General features: G+C 48.1%; 1 protein-coding gene across 1 annotated transcript in view; it reads left to right on the plus strand.

Annotated features, from left to right (window-relative positions):
* The window catches only part of C6H11orf49 (chromosome 6 C11orf49 homolog), a 170,688-nt gene that overhangs the window by 134,950 nt on the left and 13,929 nt on the right, over window positions 1-21,809 (plus strand). The window contains exon 4 of the mRNA XM_044681233.1: window positions 20,766-20,850. Coding sequence (XP_044537168.1) covers window positions 20,766-20,850 — 85 coding nt within the window. The remainder of the gene's footprint in view (window positions 1-20,765; window positions 20,851-21,809) is intronic.

Raw genomic sequence — 21,809 nt, forward strand, 5'->3', positions numbered from 1 at the left:
GAAAGAAGAAAAAAGAGAAGGAAATAGAAAGAAAAAGAAAGGAAGAGGAGGGAGGGAGAAAGGAAGGGGTAAAGAGAAAGAAAAAGAAAGAAAAAGAGAAAGGGAGAGAGAAAGAGAAAGAAAAAAAGAGAGGAGGGGTGGGTCTGAAGGAAATAGACAGAAAGGGAAAGAAAGAAGAACTGAAATTCAAGGCTTTTTAAAAAATCAGTTCTTATAAAGAATTAGAGTAGTTAGGGATAAGATGACTTAAATTAAGGTCTTTCTCATTTCTCCTGACTCAGGCTGAACCCTTTGAGTAGGTTGGGGCAGGGTTAAATAGATTAGACTTAGCACTGTTCTTTGCCAAGCCCTAGCCCAGGAAAGACCACAAGGAATATAGATTTCCAGATTTCTGTTTGTTAGGGATTGCCTTAGCTTTCCTTAGGGAAGCTGCCTAGACCGGGAAGCACAAAATCAGGAAGATACATGGGACACCCAGAGGTCAAGTTTAATGCCAAGACTGAGGATTTTCCTAGTCATTATACCTTTATTCTTGCAGTTTCCAAAGAGACTGAATCACCTTCTGCAGTTAAAAGGCCCCACAGTTCTTTATGTGCTGGTAGTTTTCCTATTTCTGACATGCAGTACTAAACAGGTCATAGAACTCACTCTTCTATTTTTTGGACACAAATGAGATTGATAATCTTCAAAGACATGAACTCTCTTGGGTCAAGATTAACACCTGTTAAAAATTAAAGACAGGGGACAACTGGGTAGCTCAGTGGATTGAGAGCTAGGCCTAGAGATGGGAGGTCCTGGGTTCAAATCTGGCCTCAGACACTTCCTAGCTGTGTGACCCTGGGCAAGTCACTTAACCCCTACTGCCTACCCCTTACCACTCTTCTGCCTTGAAGCCAATACACAGTATTGACTCCAAGATGGAAGGTAAGGGTTTAAAAAAAAAATTAAAGACAAAGGAGACAAAATTATCCCCATTTGCAGATCAATCCACAAGCATTTATTAAACACCCATAGCGTGCCAGTCACTACTATCCTGGGTCCTTAGAATACAAGTACAGATGACATGATAGTTTACCTAGAAAACCTCATATATTCATCAAAGCTGAAGGCTGTAAAACAAATCCACAAAATTTGTCATCATTTTTATATAGTATTAATAAAATTATTAGGAAACAATGATTAGAGCTATTATATTCAGAGAGAGAATTAGATGCATAAAATAAAAAGATGTCTTCAAGACTTAGGTGAAATACAAGCATAAAAATTATTTACAGAAATAATGACAGATTTAAATAATTGGATGGAGATTCATTGTTTGTGGTTGTACTATGCCAATATATTCTAGATGATAATACTACTAAAGTAATTTAGAGACTTAATGTGATACACCAGTCCAATCCCCAGAGGATATTCTATTGAACTAGAAAAGGAATTGAATTCATTCAGAAGAACGAAAGTTTAGAATCTTAAGGAAAATTATTTTTTTAAAAATAGGCATGTGGTGGGCATAGAATTACCAGACCAATGTAACCAGTATCAAAATTATTTGATACTGGTTTAAAAATGGATGAGTAGGTCAACAGAACAGACAAGACAATCAGAATCCAGAAGCAGTAGAAAGCCATGGCCCAGTCAATTAAGCCAAAAACATAAGCTCCAGGAGGGACTCCCTATTCCCATTAGATTGGGGGTTCCTCAATGCCAGGTGCTGCCTTTCACTGAATCCCTAGTGCTTAGTACAGAGCCTGGCACAGAGCAGACATGTAACAAATGTTTACTGACTTAAGATTATTCAACAACTGTTGAAAAACTGGAAAGCAGTTTGTTAACTCGTCAGGTGAAATAATAGGTACCAAACCTGGTTTGGCAGAAATTAGGTTTAGCCTAGTATTTTACACCATATACTATAGTAACAATCCAATGGATACACAACCTAAATACAAAAGATCACATCAATAAAAACAATCAGAGGAGAATGGAAGGAAGCATTTTTTGCAACTATGGCTTGGTTTAAAATTCCTAACCAAACAATAAAGAATCTTGAAAATAGAAAGACCCGAGTTCAAGTTTTTCCTGTTACACATACAGCCTGTTGGTGCTCTAATCCAGCTGTCCTCCATATAAGGTCTAGAGACACCACCACCACTGCCCCAGGCCTCCCTAACACCTTTTAAGGCAGTGATGGCAAACCTATGACACGCGTGCCATTTTCAATAACATGCGGCTGCATTCAGAGAAGTACGGGGCATCATGCAAGGATGAAACATTTGCTGTAGTGTGGTGTAGACACTCTGTGCACTCTACCTGACAATTCGACCTATATTAATTTACCTATTTTGGTTTATTAAATACAGTCATATATTACGATTATACATTTTTGTTATTTAAACTATAAATATCATGAAATTATGGTGTTTTTTTTCTTGAAGTGACACACCACTGGAGTTAGGCTCGGATTTTTGGCGAATTTTGACACACCAAGCTCAAAAGGTTTCCCATCACTGTTTTAAGGGATTCCAAAAGGTCAAAACTGTTTTCATAATTCCAAGATATTTCAGTTTCTAATATGGTAAAAATCAATAGATACAACCCACATAAACAGAAGCTCTTTGGGAAGCCCTAAGAGCACAAAGTTTGAGAACTGTTGCTCTAGGCTGCTCTCCAAGATAAGAGCTGCAGAGAAGGTATCAACCTTCATTTGTAGAGGGAATGTCTTCATGTGGGAGCTCCCTGTACCTATTAAATCACAAGTATAAATTTTATCCCTTACCGCTAATCTAAGATTTATAGAGAATTGAATCACAATATGTAAGATCCAGAATCATCCCCTAATAGATAAATTGTCAAAGGATACAAATAGTTTTCAAAAGAATTATAAACTATCAGCTATCGTTTGAAAATAGAAAGTTCCAAGTCATTGATAAGAAAAATGCAAACTAAAACAAATGGAGTTTCACCTTACAATTAGCAAGTTGGAAAAGATGACCAAAAAATGAGTACAATAACACCGACAGATATGGGAAATCAATGCACTGCTATGCTATTGATGGACCTGTGTATAGTACCTGCGGGGCGGTACTTTACAAAGACTTGAGTCATGACATTCCATGCAATAACTTAACTTTAATCATGCTCATCACAAATTTGGTAACCTCACTCAGCCATTCTGCAAGGCAATTAGGAATTACACGATAACAATGGCAAGCTTATTCATACTCTTTGTCCTGACAGTCATATTAGTGGGCATTGTTTCTCCAAGAAGATTAAAGAAAAGGAAGAAAGCCCCTGCACACACTAAAATATTTATAGCAGCACTCTTTGAACTGGAAACAAAATTGATTCAGGAATGACTAACCAGTGATGTATCTATTAATGAAATGTTATTATTCACTAAGAATAATAAGTATTACATAAAGAACTCAGAGAAGTCTTATGAATTCATGTGGAAATGTTTATGAATTGAAATAAGCCGAACCAGGAAAGCAACAATAATAAATGAAAAAGAACACTAAAAGGGAGCCAGCCTCTGGATAATTGTAATGACTACTTTTGATCCTAAAGAGCAGATAATGAAACATGGTTGCCTCCTCTCAATAGAGAGGTTGAGGGACCCCTGGGACAGAGGGGACATACGATAAGTGCATATAAGTATATGTGGCTGCTGTATGACAGTTAGAGACTGTTAAAATCCATATGTACTCCATGTGTCACTTGAGGTCCCATAATAGTGGCATTGCCATAGAAGCAGTCCAGATTAGTGACTGTGTTATCTTCCTTCAACATGTAGAAACTCAGCATGTCACTATGTTAATTATCCAGCAAGGGAGTGTGTGTACTCCTCAAGCCACCAACAAGTCTATGTCGGTCTGATTCATGCAAGGAAATGCCTCCCAAAATGCTACCACATCCTCCCTGGCCACCAGAATGCAAAATCCTGCATGCATTTCCCCAATCATGGCCAGATTCAGAATTTAGCTAAGGGATGATATGGAAGATGACTCAGAATATTAAAAAAAAAAAAACAAACCCACAACTCTTAGAACTGGCCACCCACATCTGTCACTTCCTTTCTCAGACAGTAACTCCCCCATTCGTGGGTCACAGGCTGTCCTCCTACTGGGGTCAGGTAGATTACAACCTAGAGAAAAAAGGAAGGAAAAACATTAAACCTACCCACACGGAGCCCTTCATCTCCATCTGTGTGCCACTCATCCCATTTTCCTTCTCAGTTCTTAGGGTGGGGACTAGGAATTCCCAGACTGGATTGCCCCCCAAATCATGGAAAGGCAGTGAATGAGGAGGAATGGGTATCCATGGGATAGGGGATGGCAGGATTGCGTCCTCTGCCTCACCCCTTCCAGAGTCCACAGTACCTCCTTATAGGGGTATGTCAGCTCTCTCTACTCCAGACCCCGGGCACCTCCCCACCATGCCCAGCCCCAAAGTGAGCGACTCCTCACCCACAGAGCAAGCAGAAAATCTCAGCCTGCTGATGGTGGCCCCCCCACTCCCTAATCCCAGCATGACAGCAAAGACTGACTCAGGGGCCAAACCCCAAAACTATGATGGTCTGTTCTCTATACCCCACTTGGTAGGAGAGAAAGTTTCTTTCAAGATCAATATGAAGAAGAGGGGGAAGCTGGGTAGCTCAGTGGATTGAGAACCAGGCCTAGAGATGGGAGATCCTGGGTTCAAATCTGACCTCAGACACTTCCCAGCTGGGTGACCCTGGGCAAGTCACTTTACCCCCATTGCCTACCCCTACCACTCATCTGCCTTGGAGTCAATACTGTATATTGGCTTGACTCCAAGATGGAAGGTAAGGGTTTAAAAAAAAAAAGATCAATATGAAGAAACAAAGGAACTCCAGACCTAGGCACTCGTCAGTCAGCAAGGATTTATTAAGTGCCTCCAGTGTGCCAGGCTCTGTGTCCGTGGAACAGGAATGGAACAAGATGCTTACACTCTAATGAAAGCCCTAGAATGGGGGAAAGTGCATCGGAGCCCTTAGCCGCCTTTTCTCCTTGAATCATCTTCCCCCTTCAAAGGAGCGCGGTGAGAGGGAGGATAAACCGGAACGCTGGAATGAGGAGGAGCAAACAGCCCTCAGAAGTCGGGAGAAAACAAACGCGCCTCCCTCCCTTCTTGGTGGAGCTGTGGCACATCACACATACTTTCAAAACTATTGGATGTGTTGGTTAGTTTTACTGAACGGTTTTTTCCTCCTCTCAGCTTTCCTTTTTATTCTTTGATACAAGGGTTGGCTCTCTGGGGAAGGAAGAAAGTATATTTGGAAATGAGGTAACATAAAAACAAGATGTTGGTAAAAAAAAAACAAGATTAAGACGGAGCTAAAAGGACATGGCGTGGGCACAGGCTACGACTGTTTTGCTTTGTTGCTAGGAAAGACTCCTGCATGGTGGAGGCTATATCTGGCAATAACTGATGCGTACAGAAAAGGCATCCATAAACTTACCTTTTAAAAGTATAAAAAAAGGAAACGACTAGACAGCCTCAGCCGAGAAGTCGGTATTTTGCTCGGATCCCTCTTTTTCCTTCCCCTCCCTGCCTCTCTCTCTTGTACGTCCTCTTCTTAAATTCCTTGTTTCCTTCAAGACTCCACAAGCCCACTTTCCTGGTCCATCCTCCGGGGTTCTCTCCCCCCCAACTCTCTCCACTACTGGGGCTCTCTCTTTCCAGGGAAATGGAGTGGCTTTGAATTTACTTAGAGAAATGTCAGCTCCCTGCGTGGCGGCATATAAGACCCCTGAAGGAGATGCTCTTTTGTCTTTATCTTAATAAGTGCTTATTGTAACCAGGAGGGCATATTTAGTCATTTGAAGACTCCAAGGATCTAAAATCATGTTAACAGACTTCTCTGTACCTTAAGAGATGCTCTTTGAGCATTACCAAAGCTAGCTAGTCCTTACCCAAAAGAGACCCATCCGTGAGCTCATAAAGAACACTGCCCTTGGAGCTAAGAAGATCGGAGTTCAAATCCTGCCCCAATTCCTTGCTAGCTTTGTGGTCCTGGCCATCTTGGATTCTCCCTCAGTCTCCATCTGTAAAATGGGGACAGCGACAGCATCGAGTCATCGGGGATCCAGTGAGACCCTCTTTGTTAAATGCTTTGCTAAACCCCAAATGCTCTTCTTGTTGACCATTATTATTACTTGGAGCCTTTTGAGGCAGGTGGGACTGGCCAGAGCTCGTCCTCCGCTGGCACAGACTCGGAGAAGCCAAGGCCTCCACCTCGTGCTGAGGAGGCAGAGGAGAAGAGGATACTCACGGATTGAACATAGTTTTTGTCCCGTCTGGCCGGACACTATTTCTTGGAGGCCTGACGGGGCGGATGACTGAGGCACCGAGAGGCTTCCCGAGTCCTGTCCGTCTTCGTGACCTTGGGGGATTCGCTGCCCAGCGCTGCCTCCTTTCCTCATCAGTAAAACCAGGGCCTTGGCCTTGTGTTCATCCCTCAGCTCACGCCAGAAAGCAGCCTGACTAGCACATGCAGCCCGCGGGCAGGCCTGGTGCCCCCAAATCCCTCATTTTTACGACCTTCTGCAGAAAAGAAAACAGGACCTGTGGGAGGGCAGCGGGACGGGCCCTGTAGCCCTCGGACGCCATCAGAGTGGTTTCCTCCATTCTGGGCTATTTTCCACCCCACCCCACCCCACCCCACCCCGGTACCCTTTTTCTTTTGTCCACCAGGTGGTCGAGCAAAGGCTAAGGATCAGAGCTCGGAACCCCCAGCCATCCGCAGTTCCCAGGGCAGACAACACGGTCATTTGGTTCACATTCTTATTAAAATAAGATGGCTGATTACAGGCCAGGGATCGTTTACCAGGAAAACCAGCGCTGGTCTGTGGTCCATTTGCCTCAGAAAAGCCGTAGCAGCCAGCGTCCATTTCCTCTTCCCGTCCAGGCCCCCCTTCCTCGCTCTGTCTCTAGTCATCCCATTCCTCTGCCCACAGAGACACATATAATTATATGTGGGTTTAGATCCACCCTCAGAGGCAGCGAGCGAAGGGCAGGAGAGACGAAAAGGGGCTCAGCCGTGTGGCCCACAGGCCGCTTTTGCCCTCCGTCCTTTGCTCTTCCTGCTGTCGGCTGGTTCTTAGGTGTCCTTCAGCCTGGGGGGTCAACGTCTGTCCATCCATCCATCCATCCATCCATCCATCCATCCATCCACCCATCCATCGGCGGGGTAGGAAGCGCGTGCGGGCTGTGGTCTGGGCGGACACCCACACACTAGGCCGGCCTCCCCCGCTCACGGCCTGGGAGACAAGGAAGGAGCCTAGATGGTCGCTGTTTTATTTTTAGTTTGTCTGGCACAGCTCATTCCGTCCCAGTGCCCGTGGCGGCCATGGCGCCCGTGAGCCTTTGTTTGGGAAGGCCTCCCTTTTCACTTATTCCGTAGCTTCCGGGGCACGCGGGGGCCTTGGGATGCCACCTTTCTTCGTGTGGGTTTTCCATGGCTTTCTTTTTAAAACAAATCCTCAACGGGCACTTATTCTGATGCCTGCTAAAACTGGGTCACGGACGATCCAGAGAGCTCAGAAAGGAAGCATTAAAAAGAACCATTCCACGGCTTTCCCACCAATTACGTGGCTCCTTTTTTCTTACATCTTGGTAAGTCTGTCCCTGTTAGCACTGGGGACGCCGGGCAGTATTTGCTTTCAAGTAAGTCGGCGACGTTCTGGGGCTGCTTTTGTTCCTGGAAAGGAGGGCTGAAAAGAAAGAGAGCCCCAGTTCAGAGTCCTCCTCCGTGCTGGGCTTCCTCTCAGGATCAGCGAGCGCCTCCATCCTGGGCTTCCTCTGGGTCGGGGCAGCGTTTGAGTCACTGCCAGCCACACGGGCTGGGCCCAAGAGCAGAGTCCAGGGAAAAGGGTGCCCCAGGAGGGGAAGAGAGTGCCTGCAGCTCGCCAGCGGCTCGTTACCTCGAACAGAGCCAGCCTAGAACTGGGCTCGTCCCATCGCCGCGTGCTGCTGCTTTGTTTTCCCTCCCCATGCCATGGCTTTACCACGAAAATTCACAGACCATCCTGAGCCCAAGTGAGGAAACAGGAAAAGCGCTCGCTGTTGTCCTTTGAAGGAAGAAGCTGGAGGGGAATGCCGGGGCAGCTGGGCAGCTCAGCGGCTAGAGAGCCAGGCCTGGACGCTGGAAATCCTGGGCTCAACTCTGGCCACGGATAGTGCCTAGCTGTGTGGCCCTGGGCAAGTCACTTCACCTCTGTGGCCCAGCCCTGACCATAGTATCGATTCTAAGATGAAAATATATACAAATTAAAACACACACACAAAGGGAAAAGGGCAAAATGAATCAGTCCGTTTTCTCAGCTGTACCACTCTGACATTCTCGATTCCCAGCCCAGGGGAGCCCTAGAGAGAGATCTAATAGTAGAAACATTCGTGAAGGGACAAAGACAGATTTTATTCTAGATCTCCTTGTGGTGCTGTTGGGAGAGTGCGTTGGCTAATTCTGTCTGTTCCCCTTTAAGTTCGGGCACCACTAAGAAAGTATTTCACTCTCCTCCTTGGCACCGATTCCACACCATGGGGAAGACTTCGTAAGAGGCGACCGAATTTTAATACTGGTTTTTATTTAGTTTTATCTTTTTTAATCCTTACCTTCTGTCTTAGAATCACGACTGAGTATCCATTCCAAGGCAGAAGGGCAGTAAGGGCTAGGCAGTGGGGGTTAAGTGACTCGCCCAAGGTCACCCAGGTTGCAAGACTCGTTTCTTTAAGACCCGTTTCTACCCAGGTGAGAACTGTACGTTGGTTTGGGGGGTCTATATTGCAGAGAGCACATTTCATCCTATAATTTCCAAGCAGAAAAATAGAGGAACATCTGGTGGAACTGGAAACGTAGGTCTCTGGATTGGAATGTCAGTGCTGGTACAAGTGTTGGTCCCAGAACAAACTCCTCAATGTGTTGCTAGGTCAATTGGGACGTCTTGGTGCCAAAATCCTGCTCTGTTTCTCGGTGCCCAAGGCAGCCTCCCATTTCCTCAATAAATGGGCAGGAGGCTTTCTCCATGCCAGAGTGGCTGTTCATGTTGCTGCTGGAGAAAGGCTTTATTTTCTCCTGGCATTGAGGGCCACTTCTCACAATGCCATGTTGTAGCATGCCCTAGACTGGGCCATGATGGCCAGTTCCATTCCACATCACAAAAACTTTGTCGGACGATGACCCTTCCCCAACAAAGGGAGTCAATCATGATTGCCTGAAGACTTCTCACATCATGATTGACAAGAAGGAAGACTGGACGTGAGGGAGGCTGGCCGTCCAGCCAGTCGTGGAATGAGGACAGAGTGATGGCGTTTAGCTTAAATATTGGGTGAAGAGGTGACTTTTCAGAGCCAGTTTGGGCATGCCATCGCTTTAATTAAATGTATATATAGGTGAAATGGAAGGAAACCAAATCTGGCCTCAGACACTTCCTAGCTGTGTGACCCTGGGCAAGTCACTTCACCCCCATTGCCTACCCTTGCCACTCTTCTGCCTTGGAGCCAATACACAGTATTGACTCCAAGATGGAAGGTAAAGGTTTATAATAAAAAATAAATCAGTACCGTGTATTGGTTCTGAGGCAGAAGAGCAGTAAGTGCTGGGCAATGACAATTAAATGTCTTGCCCAGGGTCATATGGCTAGGAAATGTCTGAGGTCAGATTTTTTAAAAGTTTAATTAATTAATTAATTAATTTAGAATTTTTTTCTTTTTTTAATTAATTTTCTTATTTTTAGAAAAATTTTCCATGGTTACATAATTCATGTTTTTACTTTACCCTTCACCCCCTCAAACTCTCCCCCCCATAACTAACTCGCATTTCTACTGGTTTTAACATGTGTGGTCAGGCAAGACTTATTTACATATTATTGATAGTTGCGTTGGTGTGGTCCTTTCAGGTCTACATCCCCAATCATGTCCGCCTCAACCCATATGTTCAAGCAGTTGTTTTTCTTCTGTTTCCACTCCTGCAGTTCTTCCTCTGAATGTGGGTAGCATCTTTACCATAAATCCCTCAGAGCTGTCCTGGGTCATTGCATTGTTGCTGGTACAGAAGTCCATTACATTTGATTTTACCACAATGTATCAGTCTCTGTGTACAATGTTCTTCTGGCTCTGCTCCTTTTACTCTGCGTTAATTCCTGGAGGTCTTTCCAGTTCACATGGAATTCCTCCAGTTTATTATTCCTTTGAGCACAATTATATTCCATCACCAGCATGTACCATAATTTGTTCAGCCATTCCCCAATCAAAGGGCATCCCCTCGCTTTCCAGTTTTTTGCCACCACAAAGAGCCCAGCTATAAATATTTTGTACAAGTCTGTTTATCTATGATCTCTTTGGGTACAAACCCAGCAATGGTATGGCTGGATCAAAGGGCAGGCATTCTTTTATAGCTCTTTGGGCATAATTCCAAATTGCCAGCCAGAATGGCTGGATCAATTCACAACTCCACTAGCAATGCATTAATGTCCCAATTTTGCCACGTCCCCTCCAGCATTCATTACTCTCCTCTGCTATCATTTTAGCCAATCTGCTAGGTGTGAGGTAGTACCTCAGAGTTGTTTTGATTTGCATTTCTCTAATTATTAGAGATTTAGAACACTTTCTCATGTGCTTATTGATACTCTTGATTTCTTTACCTGAAAATTGCCTATTCATGTCTCTTGCCCATTTATCAATTGGGGAATGGCTTGATTTTTTATACAATTGATTTAGCTCCTTGTATATTTGAGTAATTAGACCTCTGTCAGAATTTTTTGTTATAAAGATTTTTTCCCAGTTTGTTGTTTCCCTTCTGGTTTTGGTTGCATTGTTTTTGTTTGTACAAAAACTTTTTAATTTAATATAATCAAAATTATTTATTTTACATTTTGTAATTTTTTCTAACTCTTGCTTGGTTTTAAAATCTTTCCTTTCCCAGAGATCTGACAAGTATACTATTCTGTGTTCACTTAATACAACACCCATTCCTACTGAAAACACTAGAGAGTATAGGAATAGAAGATCCTTTCCTAAAAATAATAAACAGTATATATCTTAAACTATCAACAAGCATCATATGCAATGGGGATAAATTAGAAGCCTTTCCAATAAGATCAGGTGTGAAATAAGGATGCCCATTATCACCTCTGTTATTTAACATTGTACTAGAAACACTAGCAGTAGCAATTAGAGAAGAAAAAGAAATTGAAGGTATTAAAATAGGCAATGAGGAGACTAAGCTATCACTCTTTGCAGATGATATGATGGTCTACTTAAAAAATCCTAGAGAATCAACTAAAAAGCTAGTAGAAATAAGCAACAACTTTAGCAAAGTTGCAGGATACAAAATAAATGCACATAAATCATCAGCATTTCTATATATTTCCAACACATCACAGCAGCAAGAGATAGAAAGAGAAACACCATTTAAAATCACCCTAGACAATATAAAATACTTAGGAATCTATCTACCAAAACAAACACAGGAATTATACATAACTACAAAACACTTTCCAAACAATTAAAACTAGATCTAAACAATTGGAAAAACATTGAGTGTTCATGGGTAGGACAAGCTAACATAATAAAAATGATCATTCTACCCAAATTAATTTACTTATTTAGTGCCATACCTATCAAACTACCAAAAAACTTTTTTACTGAATTAGAAAAAACTATAACAAAGTTTATTTGGAAGAACAAAAGGTCAAGAATATCAAAGGAAATAATGAAAAAAAAACATGAAGGAAGGTGGCTTAGCAGTACCAGATATTAAACTATACTATAAAGCAGCAGTCATCAAAACAATATGCTACTGGCTAAGAGACAGAAGGGAGAATCAATGGAATAGACTTGGGGTAAGCGATGTCAGCAAAACAGTGTATGATAAACCCAAAAAGCCCAACTTTGGGGACAAAAATCCACTATTTGACAAAAACTGCTGGGAAAATTGGAAAACAATATGGGAGAGATTAGGTTTAGATCAACATCTCACACCCTACACCAAGATAAATTCAGAATGGGTGAATGACTTGAATATAAAGAAGGAAACTGTAAGTAAATTATGTGAACACAGAATAGTATACCTGTTAGAATATTTTTCCATGGTTACATGAATCATGTTCTTTCCCTCCTCTCCTCCCACCCCCCCTCCTAAAGCCAATGAAAATTCCACTGGGTTTTACATGTGTCATTGTTCAAGATCTATTTCCATATTATTAATATTTGTACTAGGGTGGTCACTTAGAGTCTACATCCTTATTGACCCATATAATCAAGCAGTTGTTTTTCTTCTGAATTTCTACTCCCACAGTTCTTTCTGTGGATGTGGATAGTGTCCTTTCTCATAAATCCCTCAGAATTGTCCTGGATCATTGTACTGCCGCTAGTAGGCTGAGGCCAGATTTCAACCTACTGATGATTAATTTTTTTCTCCTTGATCTATTTTCCAGATCCTTTTTGTTTTTTGTTTTTGTTTTTTGGCTTTATTTTGAGATAGTTTGTAATTTCTTCTTTTTTTCAGCCTTTAGACTTTGTTTTAACATTTCTTGTTGCCTCACAGAGTCATTGGCTTCTATTTGTCCTATTTTGATTTTTAGGTTGTTTGTTGGTTGGTCCAATTTTTGTACTGCTTATGCCAAGCTATTAATTCCCTTCCAATTCTTTCTTCCAAGGCTCCCATTTTTTTCCAATTTTTTTTTGTCAAGCACTTTCATTTCATTTATAAAAAGTATCAAATGAGACAATCTTTACAAAGGTCTTAACACAATACCTGGCATAGAATAGATGCTTAATAAGTGCTTATTCCTTTACACTTCCTTTTTCCAGTTTTTCCTCTAGCTCCCATTCCATTTATAAAAACACTTTAAAAACTCTTTTTAAAACTCTTGCTTCATGTCTTCCAAGAAGTGTTGTTGAGTTTGTACCCAAGTTATTTTTTTCTCTTTCATTTGGAGTCATTTTCTTCTGCTGATTTTGTATCTTGAACATCCCTGTCACTATAATAGCTTATTTTGGTGGGGTTCTTTTTTGGTTTGCCCATTATTTCAACTTGCTTATTGATTTTAGACTTGATGTTAGGACTGGACTACATTTATAAAGAGGAATTCTGAGCTGATTCTGCTGCTTTCCTGGGGTATTTAGTTCTGTGTTTTCTAGGATCTCCAAGACAGATTAAGGACCTGCAAGCTTTCGGTGCTCCCAAAGTGATCTGATCCAGGGCAGAAATCTGATTTCTGACCCTCTGATCTAATCTCGATAAGCCAGGCATCTTGGCCAAGGTTTGGATGGGTGCAAGAGTAGATTGCTTCTGAACTTTACCTCTGAGCCAGTTGGAACTGATTCAGAGTGGCAGAACTGTAGTCTCTCCTGTGGTCTGGGGTTCCTGCTTTGGTAATTCCTCTGCAGGTTGAGCTAGATGCTAAAAAGAAGACCTTGTTTTTTACCTTGGGTCTGAGGCACACACTGCTGCTGCTGGATGCTAAACATCCTCCCCTCTCCATACACAGCCCAGGGTCTCCCAGAACTGGAACACCATCACCATGTGCAGATCCCCTACGTCTATCCTGAATCTGTGGCCTGAAACTGAATAATGAGGGACAGAATTTCCTGTTGGCACTTCCTCCTATCACAGGTCTCCATATGGGTCTGAGAACTCCTCTTACTCATGTATAACCTCTCCCTGATGGCTGGAGACCTCCCCTTGCAGCTTGCTCCTATCCAACCTCTCAGCATCCACAGACCTTCCTTCTTTTCTCTCTTTGCCAAGCTGGGCTGGACAAGTGACTCACTTTTTTCTGGGTTTCTCAATCACAGTTCAGTCTGGTGTACTGTCTAGATCTGTTTAGAGGAGCCTTTAGAGACGGAGCCACTCCACCATCTTGGTTCTGTGTCCCTTTGAGGGCCATTTTGCTTCTTTGTACAAGCACATTGGGAGTCTTGATGCTAGGATGCAAAATTGGTTCTTCCACAGTCCTTGGTGCTGAGAAAAAGCATAAATAATTTTACAGAGCATCCCATCTTTCCTCATGTAGTTTTCTTTCCAATCTCCTTCTAGGTCCTCATAGTGACCGCTTACTTTTTTTGCCAACTTGTTTTTCCCTTCACTGTTTCATGATGCCCATGACCTTCCATCATCCTCCATAAGTTTTATAAATGATTGTGCATGCTAAAAGAGTGCCATTCTTGGCTTCCATGTCTCACCACCCTTCAAGGAGACTAGGGTTGACTCAGGTGATTTCTAGGTTCTTTTGTTGTTTTGGCAATTATTTAAATTAGATAACCTTCTTTGGGAAATGATTATAATGGGAGGAGAGGGAGAATATGAGTAGAAATGGATGGATGGGTAGATGAATGGGTGGATGGATGGACGGGTGGATGGATGGATGGATGGATGGATGGATGATTATTAAGTACTGGTTATGTTCCAGAAATTGTGCTAAGTATTGAGGATATAGACATAAGGAAGCAGGTGTAAAGAAGCAAACATCCTATATACGGTATATATATGTCTGTGTGTGTGTGTATATGCATACATACATATATAAACACTTTCTTTGGAAAAGGGGTTGGGATACAGTGCACATGGTGAGCATCAAATAAAACGACAGAAAACAAAACTAATTTTATATTTATATATAAAAATGTGTTTATATATACAATGTATATAAAACATAAATATTATATTAAATATAAAATATATTTCATTTATTTACTTATTTAGTAATAATAATGATACTATAAATATATATTTATATATAGAAATATATATAATTCTTCTTGAAATATATATAGAAATATATATTTCAAAGAAAGAATTCATATTATATAGGCAGGACATCTAGCCCTCCAAGGGCTCTCTCCCAATGCGTTGTGCTCTCAGGGTCTGAAGGGCTCACAGCAAATAAAGCCCAAAGGATTTTTCCCTTCCTCCCTGCTCCGGGCACAGCAGACTCCACATAGTAACAGGACGGTTCCATCTGCACTTGCTGCCAGCAGCGGACATACAGCCCCTCCTCTACAGCCTGCCGCTCCTCCCTGTTTCCCATTTCGGTGGATGGCACGGCCAGTTTCGCTGTCCCCCAGACTATGTGATTGGCATCCTCTTCCTCTTCTCCACCTCCCCACCATGGCCTCTGCCCAGTCTCCCTGTCCAGGCCAACCTCTTCACCAGCTCCAGTCCTGCTGTCCCAGCAGCCTCCAGAGGGTCCCCTCGCGCCTGATCTCGGGGCACAGATCAGAGCAGGCCCCTGGCCTTGTCTGCTGCAGGACCTGCCCTATTGAAGGCCTTCTCCAGCCGCAAGCCAGCCTCTCTCCCCAGCCTTTTCTCACGCTACCCCCCCCCCAGAAGCTCTAAGCCCAGGCCAGTCTCTTTCCGCGTTCGTTTTGTCTTTTGCTGCCCATACGTGCTGGCACAGGCCATCCCTTCCCTCCCCCCATGCTTGGGACAGATACTCAGTTAGGTACCAGCTCTTCTAGGAAACCTCCTGTTCCCTTCAGCTAAAAAGGACCTTTCCCATCTTGGATGTTCTGGCTCTGGCCTATGTGGCCCAAGTGACCATTTGGTTTTTGTTTTTATTTAAAGTAATTACATTGATTTTTAAAACCCTTCCCTTCCGGCTCAATCAATACTGTGTGTTGGCTTCAAGGTGTAAGAGCTGGAAGGGCTTGGTCATAGGGGTTAAGTGACTTGCCCAGGGTCACCCAGCTAGGAGGTGTCCACGTGATCATTTGTATGGATCGTCCCCAGGGCAGGCGACTTGAATGCAGAATTTGGATCATTTTTCATCCTAACCATCTGCTCCTACACCTACGGTAGTGCCTGCTGTTTCATAGAGCTTAATAAATGTTTGTCGAATTGCACTCGAATGCCAGGGCCCTGGCTTTGGGGATAGGCTGTGGGCACTTGGACCCCTGGATGCTCCTGAGGGCAGCTCTGGCTCTGCCCCCTCCAGGGGCCCTCCAGGAGGGAGTATTTACTCAGCCGAGGCCTGTCCGTAAAGCCTCAGGGTGCGGGGGACAGGAAGGAGCGGTGTGGTTGCCCCAACTGCCTGTGTCCTTCCCAGCAGCTCTTGGCAGGCCCTCCTGACCAACATCAAGTACCATTATCGGAGATGAGTCCTCGCCAACCCACATGAGAAAGAGTGACCGCTGAGCCTTGGGACGCTCTCTGCTGGGAGGCTTCTGCTTTCTCCAAGATGGTGTAGCCCCTCCAGCTGGACTTCTGTCTCTTCTGAGGCTCCTCCAGATACAGTTTGCATTATTTTCCCCCAAAATGACCACCGTTTGCCCCCCAGACATCCAAGGCTCAGCATGAGCCTCCTGAGAAGAAAGCGAGTAGGGGGGCCTCTCCCACTTCTTTCCTTTGGTAAAAACCAGCTGTGCCCCGGGGAGTTGCCCCACGGCCTGGGTGGAGAGGAGCCCCCTGGGGCCCCGTGATGAGGAGACAGTGACTCAGCCGCCCCCCACAGCTTCAGAGGCAAGAATGTGCCCCAGTGAGAAGAAAGGCCAGATGGAGGAAAGGCAGAGCATCCCCTGAAGGGCAGCACATGAGGCAGCACCCCTCCCACCCCCAGCCAGCCAGGGACTGTCTGCAGAGCAAGCCCTGTTTCCCCACTGATGCTTTGGGAAATTGGGGGGTGGGGGTGGAAACTCCGACAGACGGAGTGGAGACCCCCAAGGGAAGAAGGGGCAGCTTCTGAGATGGCTGGGAGAAGCCCAAGCCAGGGGAAGCTCTCTGGGGCCTTCCAGTGGCAGAGAAGGGGCCCTGGGGCAGGAAAAAGGCCGGAGCCGGGGATCCAGCCCCACAGGCCCTTCTCGCTAGGCCTGTGTGTGGAGACCCTGCTTGTGCACGTGTGAAGCACACGCAGGGACCTGGGCCTTCAGAGGCGTGTCTGTGTGCACACAGGCAAGAGCAGCAGGCCCAGGGTGGCGGGGGGGGAGGCAGAACCGGCTCCCCCTTCCATACACAGTCCACAGTAACAGGTGAGGTTCCCCATGCTGCCGTGCCAGGCAAGTTCTGCTCCCAGGGACGGCCACGGTGAGCGCCGGCCTCCTCACGGCACCCTCGTAGCAGGATGGGAGACCCGAGTTTCAGTTCTGCCTCAGAAGCACTCCAGCGGCGGCGCCCCTGGCTTCTGTGAGACCACACGTGACCAAGACCTGGAGAGAGGCCCCCCCCCCCCCCCGGGAGCAGGGAGAGAGTCAGCAGGAGGCACGAAGAAGAGTCCCGGCTGGCTTCGAGACGCTCACCCTAGCCAAGAGGGGCGGCCTCAGTTTCCTTATCTGTAAGATGGGCAGAACAGTTTATGCGGCTCCTGTCCCGCGGCCTCTCTCACAGGGCTCGCGATTCTTCGTTAGGGTCACTCCCCTCCCTGTGCCCGTGTGGATTGGGCTCCCTCACAACGCGTGCCGTGTCTGCCCTTGGCCTCCCGGGATCTGGAGGGAGGGACCCCCACCCAGGCCTGTGCCCGTCCCCTCCAGGATCCGGCGTCTCCCCCCACCCCGCACACTGAAGGGCCCCCCCAAGAGCTTTAGTGGAGGGGACAGCCGGGTGGCTCAGGGGATAGAGAGCCAGACCTAGAGCCGGCAGGCCTCAGCCGCTAACTAGCTGTGTGACCCTGGGCAAGTCACTGAACCCCCATGGCCTAGCCCTGAGCGCCCTTCTGCCTTGGAGCCTGCATCCAGAAGCGATGCTAAGGCGGAAGGGAAGGGCTTTAGTGAGGGGCTGTTTTTCTTTTCCTAGTGTTCGTTGAGTGAAGAAAAGAGCAGGGCCCCGTGGGTGCCCCCCTCCTTCTCCCCCCCCCGCCCCCCGTGCTGCTTGGGGGATGGGCACGGGAACACCCAGGAGAGAAGAAACATCGCCGGCCACCCACGGCCGCCGGAGAGCAGCCCCATGGGGCAGAGCGCGCTGACCTTGATCTCGGCCCAGGCTCCCCTTTGTTTGAGAAGCCTTTGAACTGGGGGCCACCGGCTGCTCGAGGCTCCCCTAATTGCGGGGGATTCCTTGGGAGCCGCATCTCCGCCTCCCCGCACCTGCCAAGCCTTGGATGCTGCACTGGGGCCCCCCCGGGGCGCTGGGGAGCCCCATCTCTTGGCAGCTCTTCCTGTTGACTGTAATTAGAACCTTTGAGGCTGAGCTTCTCCCCTGGAAAGGTCCGAGGCTCACGCTTCGCCCCCTCGATGCCTTCTCCGGAAGCTCCTGAGCTCCTGCGTCGGCAGCCTTCGTGCCCCCCGTGGCGTGGGATGGGACCCCAGAACCCCGAGGAGCTGCCTCGCCGCCTCTCCGAGGTGACTGGCTCCTCCGAGGCGGGTCCCTGCTTCCTCGGCCTCCCTGGTAGAGGCAGCTCGGACCCATGAAGCTGTCCCTGATGCCCCAGCGGCCGCCTACTGTTAACAGATGTCCTGCGTCTTAGGCGTGTGCCTTCCCCCGGAAATGTCTGCGTGTATTTTGTATGTAGCTTTCTGTGGGCACCTTCTTCCCCATCGCCCTCCCAGAACGCAGGCTTGGGGACGTGGTCGGTCCCTTTGGGGGCCTCTGGTATGGGCGGCGGAGGCACAGGGGAACGCACGGGGGGGGCTTGTCTTTGGGCAGCCGGGGAAGAAGCCGGGGCGCCGGGCTCGCTGGAGGGAAGGAGCAGGATTCCGAGGGTTTGGGGACTCCCCGGAATCCTGTGCGCTTCCCCCCAGGAGGGAGTGACATAAAGGCAGCGCTGCAGGCCTCTATTCTTAGCGTCAGGGCTAGACTCGAGAAGATCCGGGAGAGCCCCCCGTGCAATGGGGTCCCCTAAGGCCCGTGTGAGGGGCCAGCCGGGCTGCGGGGACAAAGGGAGAACCTTGGCTGGAGGGGCTCAGCTTTCTGGGAGCAAGGAAGCATCTAGGCGAAGAGCACCCCGTGTGTGCCTGTCTTCTTCTCTCCCCACTTCACACACACACATACACTGCACACTCACACACATACACACACATTCACACACATGCACTTACACACACACTCAGACACACATATACATGCATACACACACATACACTTACAGTCACATATACACACATACACACTCACACATACGCTTACACACACACATGCATTTACACGCTCGCATTCATACACATAATACACACATATACTCACACACATACACTCGCACACACTCACGCCTACATTTACACACTCACACTAACTCTAGACATCTTGGGTCTCGGTTTCTCCATCAGTGAGATGACGAGCAGCCCTCTTAGCCTTACGCGGATGCTCTAGAGGATCTAAGAAGATCCTTTGGGGTGGGAGGACCGCCGCAGGCCTCTCGGGGCTTGAGGCCGGGCTGCCCGCCTCTCGATCCGAGGCTCTTTCCATGGTTCTGCGCCGTCGGAGCGGGCACGAGGCCTCGGTGGTCCGTCCGGCCAGGGAGAGCTCGTCTCCTCCGTGTTGAAGCCAAGGGGAATCGCTAAATGCAGGGGATTTTCAGGTCCTTCTTCCGGGCCTAATCACGGTGTGGAGGACATCCTGGACGACTCCTGCGAGGGGCAGAGGCGGGGAACGCGGCCGGACCCCAGATGGAAGGCCTCTCGTCCAGGACTCGCCGCTCGGCCCAGGCCGCCGCACGTCGTGCACTTTTCATGGGCTAAGATGCCACAGGGGAGGCGACTTCTTTGGCCCCTCAGAGAGTGACTAAGAAAATAAGCCCTGGAGGGTTCCTGGAGGCCCAGAGGCTGAGGGACTCCTTCGGCATCTCCTGGCTAGGAGGGTCCGAAGTGGGATTTGAACCCAGGTCTGAGCCTCGATGCCAGGCTGCTTCTGCACGGGCCTTCGTGACTGTGTCTCCGTGGGGGCTCTTCCTCAAGTCGGCCACGTTTTTGTGAGCATTTCTGAAGTCCTTTAGTGGCCTGTTGAAGATGCCTAAATTCGCCTTTGTTAGGGTGCCCTTCCGAAATGGGGTTTCTGAGCCAAGAAGCTGGGCCACGGGGAGGAGTCTCTGCCCTGAAGCCCTGCCCGGGGTCAGACGCAGTCAGAGGGCCTGCGGAGGCCACAAAAGCCGCCCTGGACGCCCAGACTGTTCCTTGATGTGGTTGGTCTGGTGGTCTCTGCCCCAGGCCTCCCCCCAGCCCCCCAGGGACCAGGGCTGTTCTTGGAAGAGCCTCGGCTCCCGGGCCAGGGAAGGGAGGGGGGATTTTTGTGGCCTGGCTGTTGTGCCCTCTGGAGCCCCTCCGCTCGCTCCCGTTTGCCTCTCGCTTTACCGCTGGCGCTTCCTTCCATAGTTGAAATACTTTTGTGTAGAGAAGCCTCGCAAATTGCTGCCGCCGGCCTGGTCCGCAGCCTTTTGGCCGGGGAACATGCAATCACGGGCGACCTCTGCCCCTCGGCCTCTTGCCTCTCCCTCGGGATCCTCTAAGGCTCCCCGAGTTTGGCCCCTCGGCGGCTCCCACATCGTGAGTCATTCGGCTGCCTCAGTGGGGCGCTCCCTCGAGGCCTGCCTGCCGGGACGGACCGCAGGGGGATGCCTTCTTGGGGGGTCAGCTCTGTCCTGGGCCCCAGACCACCCCCTCCCCGGCAGGGCCCCTTCCCGAGGCTGCGGCTTTCAGCCTCCAGCTTTGAAATGATTTGTTCTTCTAGACGGTATTTAAAAGCCAAGCCAAAGGCCGCCCTTCGAGGCCCCCCACCTCCCTTCCCCCTCCTCTGCCGGCCCTCCAGCTTCCGTCCCACCCCTGGGTTTTCCTGCGCCCCGGCTCCACCGAGGGGCGCCTAATGCTTTCCCTTTTGTTCCCCCCAGATCTGCTGACCATGAAGGAATACCACTGCTTGCTGCAGCTGCTCTGCCCGGACTTCCCGCTGGAGCTCACTCAGAAGGCAGCCAGGTAGGCGGGAGCCGAAGGGGCAAAAGGGGGGAGAGCCCAGAGAAAAGCCTTCTCCCAGAGGGGGGCCTCATGGCGGGAGGGGAGAGGCAAAGGCGTGGGGGGGTCCGGGAGGAGAGGCCGCGGCCAGAAGGAAGATGTGGAGGGGGAAGACTGGACAGAAAATGGACTCGCTGACCGCTAAACCAAAGAGGCTTCGGCCGCTCCCAGGAGGGCCGGGCAGGAAAGTCTGGGGCCTGCAGCCACCAGCAAGAACAGTCAGGGAAATTGGGGTGCTCTGAGGAGACCAGCTGAAAGCATTTCCCTGGTCACCCTCCGAGCTTGTCCTCACAGCTCCCAGAAGAGGCCTGCTTGTGTGTGTGCGTGTGTGTGTGTGTGCATGTGTGTGTGAGTGCGTGTCTGTGTGTCTGTGAGTGCGTGTGTGTGTGCTTCTGTGTGTGTGTCTGTGTGTGTGCCTGTGTGTGCCTGTGTGTGTCTGTGTGCGTGTGTCTGTGTGTGTGTCTGTGTGTGTGTGTGTGCGCGTGTGTCTGTGTGTGTGTGTGTCTGTGCTTCTGTGTGTGTGTCTGTGTGTGTGCCTGTGTGTGTCTGTGTGCGTGTGTCTGTGTGTGTGCCTGTGTGTGTGTGTCTGTGTGTGTGTGTCTGTGTGTGTGTCTGTGTGCCTGTGTGTGTGTCTGTGTGTGTGTGTCTGTGTGTGTGTGTGTGTCTGTGTGTGTGTCTGTGTGCCTGTGTGCGTGCCTGTGTGTGTGTGTGTGTGTGTGTGTGTGTCTGTGTGTGTGTCTGTGTGCCTGTGTGTGTGTCTGTGTGTGTGTCTGTGTGCGTGCACACACACCACGGCCATCGAGAAGCCGTACTCGAGCTCTTCGCACCTGTGTGTGTGGCTCCGGGGTCCCGGGACCTGTGCAAGGCCGTGGTGGGAGCCCCTGGCTGGCCCGTTGCCGGCGGGGGCCGCTCTTGGCGGCCGG

This window comes from Gracilinanus agilis, chromosome 6 (assembly GCF_016433145.1).
Source record: "Gracilinanus agilis isolate LMUSP501 chromosome 6, AgileGrace, whole genome shotgun sequence".
NCBI lineage: Eukaryota > Metazoa > Chordata > Mammalia > Didelphimorphia > Didelphidae > Gracilinanus > Gracilinanus agilis.